This window comes from Anguilla anguilla, chromosome 3 (genome assembly GCF_013347855.1).
Source record: "Anguilla anguilla isolate fAngAng1 chromosome 3, fAngAng1.pri, whole genome shotgun sequence".
Classification (NCBI taxonomy): Eukaryota; Metazoa; Chordata; class Actinopteri; order Anguilliformes; family Anguillidae; genus Anguilla; species Anguilla anguilla.
The window spans coordinates 15,186,171-15,195,712 of record NC_049203.1 but is presented as its reverse complement, the minus strand read 5'-3'; the positions used below and the strand labels follow the sequence as shown (position 1 = coordinate 15,195,712).

The 9,542-nt window shown below is 46.6% G+C and overlaps 1 protein-coding gene across 1 annotated transcript; it reads right to left on the bottom strand.

The window, feature by feature from the left end:
* Nucleotides 1-308: 308 nt before the first annotated feature.
* On the bottom strand, nucleotides 309-3,588 carry LOC118222527 (flocculation protein FLO11). The gene has a single exon (XM_035408179.1). It carries the CDS (start codon nucleotides 3,408-3,410, stop codon nucleotides 1,092-1,094), a length of 2,319 nt encoding a protein of 772 aa, XP_035264070.1. The 5' UTR covers nucleotides 3,411-3,588; the 3' UTR covers nucleotides 309-1,091.
* Nucleotides 3,589-9,542: the final 5,954 nt, after the last annotated feature.

Genomic DNA, 9,542 nt, shown 5'->3' with positions numbered 1-9,542 from the left:
TTCATGGACACAGGGAGCCTTGGGGGCTAAAAGGTTGAGAACCACTGCTCTAGACAACCTCTAAAAAACTCTCCTTGAAAACTTATAAATAATTGATTTTCTTTCATTTCTTTGTCCCGAAAGATCCAAGCTGAATTAATGAGCTAAAGGGTAATATTTGTTAAGATTTAATGTTATGAACACACACACACACAATATTGTTTCTCCCAGAATGTGTGCAGGAATATACAGGCAAAAATACTTGTTTGAGACTTAAATAGAAGCATAGAGCTATTGTTTGGGAAGCAGGGGGTCATACACTTTTTACATAGATTAGATTTAGTGATGATTTATTATTGTGCACAGAATAACAGGTCAAACTTCACATTTTAAAACAATATCCAAATGCCACTAATAAAATCCAGATGCAACAACAATGACAAAGTGGACAAAACTGCAAAGAATGTACTGCTGTTTTCATAACCAAGAAGCCGGATCTTTTCTATGAAGATCTTTATCACATGCTTTGTGGAGATACAAAATAATAATAATAATAATAATAATAATACAGAGAAAATACATAAACTGGCATTTCTGACTAATTCTGTTTCATGGCAGTCTAGAATAACTCTGATAATAAAAACAACATGAACAAATGTTTCTTAGACTCAAGCAAAAACTATACTAAAACTATAGAATTCAGAAAATAAGCAATGCCCAGAATATCCAGAAAGACGATCAAAAGACAACACTGCCAACACCCCCCCCCCACCCAAATTCCCCTTCCCATAAATCCTTGAACAAATCAAATCTATTCAGATTAAATTTTCTCATCCGAATCACAAAAAAGAAGTGATCAATCATAGCAACAGGATATTGCACCCCTGGCTAGTGCAGTCCACATACCTTTTTAAATACAGTGCTAGAAAAATATACTGTTCTAACATGAGGACTTTTGCAGAATTACAGTCTACACAAAGACATCTAAATGCTCCACACAGCTGCACAATTATGCACTGTACACACAGCCGTGTGTGAGCTTGGATGCACTGATTGCTCTGAACGATCCTTGGGCATTAGCAAAGGCCCATTGTTGCTGGACGGCGATATTGTCAGTCAATGGCGTGAGTCCTGGAGCAGCAGCGTGGGCGGCGTATGTTCCTAAACATGGCACGGAACGGGTTGCGCCGACGCCTCTTCTTCTCCTCCGGCTCCTGCCCGCCCACATCCTCCTCGCCGATGCCAGCCTCAGCGACCACGGCAACGTCTTCAGCCGCATCCACCTCCTCCACCACGCCTACCTCTCCCGTCACGCCCACCTCTCCCTCCACGCCCACTTTCTCAGACATGCCCACCTCACTGGCCACACCCGGCTCACCGTCCGTGCCCGGCTCACTGGTCACTCCCACCTCATCGCCCACGTCCGGCTTACTGGCCACACCCTCTCCTTCCACTTTGCCGCCGTTGCTGCTGGGCACAGAGACAGGCTCAGGAGGTGAGCGAGGAGGAGCAGGAGGGGAGGAGGAGGCAGGAGGTGAGTGAGGAGCAGGAGGAGGAGGGGAAGAGGCAGGAGGTGAGTCAGGTGGAGGAGGAGGGGAGGATGTGGGAGGTGAAGGGGAGGACGGTGGATCTACGGGCGGAGCCGGAGGTGGGGAAAGGGGAGGAGAAACGGGAGGGGAAAGGGGCGGAGGCTGTTTTCCTGGCTCCTCCCCCTGCTTATCCAGATGTTTCTGGATGGCTGTGCCCAGCACCTCCACCTCCACTGCAGCCCCATACACCTCCCAGGTCATGCCCTTCTCATCCCAGCGCACCGCCTGCACCACCTCCTGCTGCCCATCTCCTGCTTTCACCTTCCCCAGCTCTGTGACCCCATCCACATCCCCTTTGACATCCATGACCGTGATCTCAGGACAGGGGGACTGTGGAACTGTGACGGTGGGGGTGAGGGGGCTCATGGGCGCCGTGGCGACGGATCGGTAGACAGGCTGGGGCAGCTCGCCGCTGTCGAGCCCCGCCTTCTTGAAGGAGTACGGGAAGAAGTAGTCTCCAGAGCCCTGGGGCGGAGTCATGGGGCTGGTGGCGACTGAGTGGCAGGATGGGGTCTCCAGGCTTACTTGCGTCTGGATGTGATGGTGGTGAGGTGGTGGGGGAGGAGCGGGGGAGAGCAGGGGCGATGGCAGGCCAGCTGTTTTCTCTGATACTCCCTCTGCAGGTGCATTATGGGACTGCCCATCATCAAAGGTGAAGTCTTCCACAGTGAGTTGCCTGGCTTCCCCTAGGTCACAGTGTCCCCTGCCACTATACTTGTTTGGCACACCCTCAGCCCTATTTGTAGCATGCCCCCCACTCTTCTGGGGACCGAGGTCAACACTCTGTACTTTAGAGGCCTTTGTATCAAGCTCGATTAATTGTGGTGCTGATCCTCTTTCTCTGGTGTCTCCCTGTGGTGTGACAGAGCAGACAGTCCCGTGATTTGCCAGTGAAGGGCCTGGTTGCCCGGCGCCCGCATCAGCACCAGGCTTGATGCACTGGTCCCGCGTTCTTTCTGTGGTCTCCTGACCTGGGGTGGGGCCAGATGCACTTGAGGTCGTGGCTGAGGGCCCTTCAGGGGCTATGCTCTCAGTGCTCTTGATGTTTGACTCTGCTGGTCTTGGCCCCCCAATGAGCATGTCAGTGTTCCCACCCACCTGTGGGGCCACACCCTTCTGAATACCCCCATGTGCAATTTGTGGTGGCCCCTGCTGGCTGCTCCCATTTCCTGCCCTTGTGACCGTGATCTCAGGACAGGGGGATTCTGGGACTGTGATGGTGGGAGTGAGGGGGCTCATGGGCGCCGTGGCGACGGATCGGTAGAGAGGCTGGGGCAGCTCGCCGCTGTCGAGCCCTGCCTTCCTGAAGGAGTAGGGGAAGAAGTAGTCCCCAGAGCCCTGGGGCGGGGTCATGGGGCTGGTGGCAACTGAGTGGCAGGATGGGGTCTCCAGGCTCACCTGCGTCTGGATGTGTTGGTGGTGGGGGGGTGGGGGAGGGGCGGGAGAGAGCAGGGGTGAGAGCAAACCCGCCGTCCCCACCCCTGCCTCCTCTGCAGGTGCATTGTAGGGCTGTCTGTTCAAGCCACAGGCTCCCGTTACCTTTTCCCCAAGCGTGTTGGCATGATTCTGTTCTGAACCCTCTAGAATGCCTGCCAGCACATCCTCTTCCCCTTTCTTCACCTCCTTAGCCACTGTTTCTCCCACACTTGTGTTGAGTGGTGGTAACGCGTCTCCAGAACATTCCGCCTCACAGTCGGGTTTGGCAGGCCCCGTGCCGCCCTCCTTTCTCCCCTCAGGCTCAGAGGAGTGGCTCTCCGATGACGTCTCTCTCTCGTCCCCCTCTTGACTGGGGGAGTCGTGGTTGGTCACCAGTATGGTTGGCTCCTGGTTGGTCACGGTCATGCCCTCCCCAGATTTCTGCTGTGTTGTGCTTTGTTCAGGTTCCTCTCCCCTACCTTTGCCCGTGGACACCTTTCGGAGCTCGCTGGGTATGCCGCTGGTCACTGGTAAAGCAGGATTGGCCTGCGGTGCGCCATCCTCTATGGAGAAATGTTCTAAGGCTGTTTCTTCATTCGCATTCACCCTGGGTTGTTCTACATGCTTGGAGGGCTGGGTACCCCCATCGCTGTGCCCCTTGAACGCGTCCTCCACTAACCGGGACTCTGAGGGCCTGGTTTCACCCCCCTCACCTGCGGCAGACTGAGACAGGTCGCCGCTGGAGTTCACCTCACACATCCCTGCACCCTCCAGTACTTGGCTGCAGTGGCGGTCGAGGCTCGGTCCACTTTCGGTCATAGTGGGACCTTCCATCATCACCCCACCCAAACCCCCACAAGATTCCTGCCCTTAAGAGATTTGAGGTTCCTGAATTTCACACCACAGCCTTTTGGAGGAGGTGGGGGGGGGGGAGAAGGGGTATGTTTCTAGATGTACAGTTACCTGCAGGACATATTGAGAGGGAAACACAGGCACTCATCTGGTATTACTGCTCAGCAAAGACAGTACAAAATCTCCAACCATGTTGCTTCATCCAAAGTGACATCACATGAGACTGAGGAGTAATGGAAATGACAGGATGAGGTGTTGACTTCTACCAGAGAAAATTAAAATGCCACGTTATGCAACGAACCAAAGAACAAAGCAAAGATAGAACAGCAAGATGTCTCTGGATAGGACAAGAAAGAACCTGATCTGTGCAATAACAGCACGTTACACACATTCACACACACACACACACACACACACACACACACACACAGACAGACATGCATACACATACACAGGTAACATTCTGGTTTGGAACTAACTAGAAGGCATTAAAAAACTATTAAATTCAGTTCCAAACCAAACCCTGCAATGAAGACCTCTTATTCTTTCTGCATCATTACAGTAGATATTATATGTTCCATTGTTATGAGAGATAACAATTCCACATTGCATTTAATTGCATTTCCTGCATAATAACATATAACAGATGTAATTTTCATTAGTTGAAAATCTTTCTCAGAGGAGCACTTTGGAGAACGCTGACTCCCTCAATTAAATGAATAGACCCAGTTTGCAAACGCATCCACTACACTCTCCATCCTAAGCTACAAGCAAATTAGAAACAGGTTGTAAAAATGCTTTCAGAGGTTAGTGCCATGGAAACCTTCCACCATATGCTCCCGTTTTTTTCTCCACAAGTGAAAGAGCATCCGGATTGCCCAGAGTTTATTTAAAAAAGGCAACAACAACACAACAAAAAATGTATACGCAAATGCAAACAAAAATATTTGATCAAAGTTATTAACCAAACATACTCATTTTAATAGGAATTAAGAAAAAATATATACCATTTGACGTACTGAAATAGATAAATTGCACATACCGCCACAGAAGCTCGTAGCTGAGGGGGAAGTCAGACCATTTGTGGGGTAAAACCAGACTGCTCCTGCCCTGTGTTCCTGGGGTAGTTTATCGCTGATCGCGGCGAGCGTGTAGCCGTGCTTCTGCGTATAGAACGGCTGTGCTGTGAGGTAGAGTTAGCACCACAAGGATCTTTCTGAAAATCCTTGGATATTGCTGCGGGTGAGAGCACTGAAAGCCTCTGGTTTTTCCGTCTCCCTGGAAACTGGCTGCCATTCTGGCAATGTACGGTGATTGAAGAACAACAGCCCTCTCCAGTAGCCTACACTACAGTTTAAGCTACGGTAAACGGTGCACGCGTGATGGTGCTGTCGTGAAGCCGCTGCATTTCTGCCACAAAACAATTAAATGTTCAAAAGTGATAATAAATTATTGACACACATTTCGGCCATTGGTGATGCGTGCCGAAAACCGGAAGAAAGGCTGGAAAAGAATGCCGTGGGTGAATTTTTAAAAGCAGCGTCTAGAATAATTGCTACTGATCATGACAGTCCCTCAAAGTTGAGCTGTAAACTGGGACAGTTTAGCTTTTGTCCGAAAACTTTCTAAGGGAAACTATATGTTGTTGTATTGGGAATTTTTATATTTGTATGTCTCACATATTTCCCATATATAATCCCATAAGGCTGACCACTGTGAGTTTGTTATTTATTGGAACTTAATTATTTTCTCCTGTGAATCTTTGGTGCCCTGACTTCTCCTATGTTCACTTTTAAGTAACTGAAAGTGACACTCTTCTTCTTGAATCCGAATCAATACTGAAAAAGTCCTTTGGAAGCTGATGCTAATTCATTGAATGTATAAATGAACATGGGCCCATTTATGTTAGCAACCCATGCAACATTAACCAATTAACCAGTGTGCATGTCGGAGGAAGAGTTTGATTGTGCGTGTGTGTTTTGGGGGGGGGGGGGGGGGGGGGGGGGGAGTTATCTCACAGTGGAAATTTAATCTATCAAGCCTGCCACTTTGTCTCGCTGGTATTGATCTAAGGCACAGTAACAGGAGACAGATTGGAATATGAAAACATAAACCAGTACACTCTGTGCCTCTCCAATGGACAGTAAATAATAGATACAACTTACGAAGGGCTTGACTGCTTGGCTGTCACCTTGCGTTGTGTCACCAAAAAATGAAACCATCATGCAGTTTCAATGAAAAGCAGTTTGTTGCTTGGGATGGTACAGTATAGCACAATGTTGATGCTTGCCATGCAAAGGTTGTGGGTTTGAGTCCCAGCTGGGGTGTTGTTGTACCCTTGAGCAAGGGAGGCTACCTCACCTGGACTGTTTAACTGATATATCCCAATGTATAAATTGTGTGAGTGTTTGCTCTGTGGATTTCATTACAAAATAACAAGAACTTGGGCGACGTGTCCTGAAGAAAAGTCACCAATGTTTATCATGGAAAAAAAGAAGCATCATTGCCTCATAAGGTTGCTTTGTTTGGTAGAGCACGGCTAGCTACATAGCTAGCGAATTTACGGCAACTCTCACGGTAAATCTGCAGTCAAGTTGTGTCAAGAGGGGTAGTTTTAGTTCTATGTTCGATTTTGGAATGGATTTGTTCCCCTTTTCTGTCGTCCATGCTGCCACCCCTTCGTAGTAGTCACGTGACTGAACACTATGAATACAGCCCGTTTCGTAATTGTATCTGTGTGTAGAAAACAATATGCCTAGACTGCTATGGGTAGATGCCATGAGTCCCAAATCCAATCAACCCACAAGCACTTCGGCCGCAATGGCAAGCAACTGTTTTCTACCCTTATACGGCCACTCATTTCACTGACAGCGAAGAGAATCCTTACACTGTAGGGACCACTGCACATTTGTTTGTCATTCTGAATAAGAGAATCTGATAAAAGCATAAACGGAAATGCAAGAAGAAAATGAACGTGCACACGAACAATAATAGCGCAAAATAATGTTAATATTTACACAGACAAGGCACAATGTGAGTAAGACAACGTAGTGGAAGGCTGGAAAGACAGTAGGTAGCCTACTGCCTCAACCTTTTCCTATTTAAAAAAAAGTTAAAAACAGATTTCAGCATGCAAAATGTGGTTAAAAATGTAACAATATTTAAACGAATTCCAACTAAGTAGGATTTCAGATGGCATTTGCCCACAACTGATGCCTATTTGTGCTTTTTTGTTTTGTAATTTGGTTGGTTTCATCTTTTGACGACACAGTAGGATAAAGACAACTTCCTTTTAGTTGTAGCCTAATCAGAAGCATTTTATGTTGTTGATTCTGTCAAATCTCACTAGGCTAGGCAACATTGCAAGCCGTGTGTTCTGTCAGCTGCGCTCTCATCATCGGCTCCACGCCTCCACCAATCCATGCCTGCCTCAGAATCCTGTTTCCTAGCAACCAGCCTTGCGAAAAGTGGGTGACTTGGTCTTGTGATAACACTACGAGTAAACAGCTGAAATAACACCAGTGTTTAAAAAGTATGAAGCTAGCCACTGATTTTTAATTCTATTTCACACTGATTGTCGGTGGATGAATTTCACTTAACACGGGTCAGATTTTGTGGTCTGAAAACAACTCTCGATTTTAAATAAAACGATCAAGACGGAGAAGGCTAGAGGAGGCACTAAAGGCTGTCGCAACACGTGTCTTTTTGGCAAATGAGTATGTGTTGACATGGTTTTGACATCCGGTGTGAATTACAGCATGTCAATGAGCGTATAAATATGTTTTTAAACGAATGTCAAACATCTTAAACATATTATATTGCTTCATGTTAGGGACATGATTGGCATTCACACATCCTTAAATTAAACAGACATTTATCATATACTGTTCCCTAGCAGAACATTCATAGGCTAAAATGGCAAACTGGGCTAACCTTGAATACACTGCTACCCATACATGGTAAGATTCCTAATTGAGAGATTTCTTAACGGAAGGAAACGTAGATGTATACCCGTTACCACCTATCATTTCGCACGAGCAACAGATGAGTCTACACTGGCCTTTTGAGTGACGCTACGGATACCAGCTCGTGTGACGTGGCCTGCACGCTCTTACAGTAAAGTGGTCCGACAACAATGGCATTCTTTAAACTGCACGTTTTAATTGCACCCATTTTCAAGGGGAGGCAGAAAGGATGTCAATATTTTAACGTTGCGTTTTTGTTTCCTATCATGCGGTGATATGAACAATTTTGTGGTCACAGCGAGTGGAGACAAGTGTAACCTGCTCATTAAATTTTGCAAGTTCATTTTACTCCTGTGTTGTTGGTTACAAATCCAATTTCTATCTCCTGAATTTCACAAAATGTCTTCTTGCACCGTGAATTACAAATTTATCTGAAATCCTTTGAGAGCACCTGATATAAAATCTGTTGTTCTGGTAAGGTTCCAATAAATATGTGATTTTAATGCATCCCCACTCAGAGCTCTGTTTGTGTACCAGCAGGGATGCATAAATACATTCATTACTGTGTGATGTGATGGGGCTGATAGGAACAATCTCTGATGAACACAGAAGCACAGATTACCAGTGACAGAATACATTCTGCCGGAAGGTTTAAAAAAAAAAAAAGTAGTGCTCTGCTTTTATTTCTGTATGGCCTTGCAAATGGAGTGCCTCTATTCAGAAGGACCCCCCTCCCCCCCCCCACCCCAGCTTGTGCCTAATGTTCAGTGCATGTCAAAAACAGAATGAGAATATCACACACACACACACACACACACACAGTCACGCGTGCGCACAAGCAGGCACACACACATGCATGCATGTATGCACATGCACAAGCACACACACACACACACACACACATGCATGCATTTATGCACATGCACAAGCACACACCCACACACACACACACACACACAAACACTGCTTCCATGCACACAGACACACAAACACACACACCGACACACACACACACACACACACACGCACACACACTTCCATGCACAAACAAACACTTGAGACATGCTCGCACACCTACTCATTTGAGCTGGAGGTCGTTTTAAAGCCATGTAGTTGGGTGTTTGTGATGCTGCTGGATTGAATGTTGGCTGGATGTGTGGGCGTAGAGCACTCCTGAGACTCTCTTGTATTACCAGACCATTCACAGGAGAGAAAGTGAGAGACTCCTTTCTTCCTCCATCACTGCTCACCTTCTCTCTTCAACACAGAGTGCACACTGGCTACTGTTTACTTTTTAGAATCCGGTGTCAGACATGACAGGTACCTGGGGACACACTGAAAGGGAAATGCAGAAGGCAGCTTGGAGCTGGTTTCCAAAATGGCAGATTCAGCTCAGATGCTACTCTCGTATAAAGAAGCTAAAAACCAACGATTCCCACGCAGAGCCAATGCAAACGCCAGATTGGAATCTAGTTTATTACTTGTAAAAAGGCTTTTGTCTTAAAGTGATGTAAATTAACAGTTCTTTTGCAGCTTGTGCCGTAAATCCTGAATAAGCCTATAACCAATACAGTTGTCTCAAAACCCCCTTATGGATAAACAATGTTATGTTGGTAAATTCTCAGTGTTATTTTGTGTTCCCTAGATTTCTATTTTTTTGGAAATAAAAGGTTTTGAGTCTGGCAATATGTGAAATTCAACAATGATGTAACTCTTCAATTAAAAGGGTCTAAAAATATGT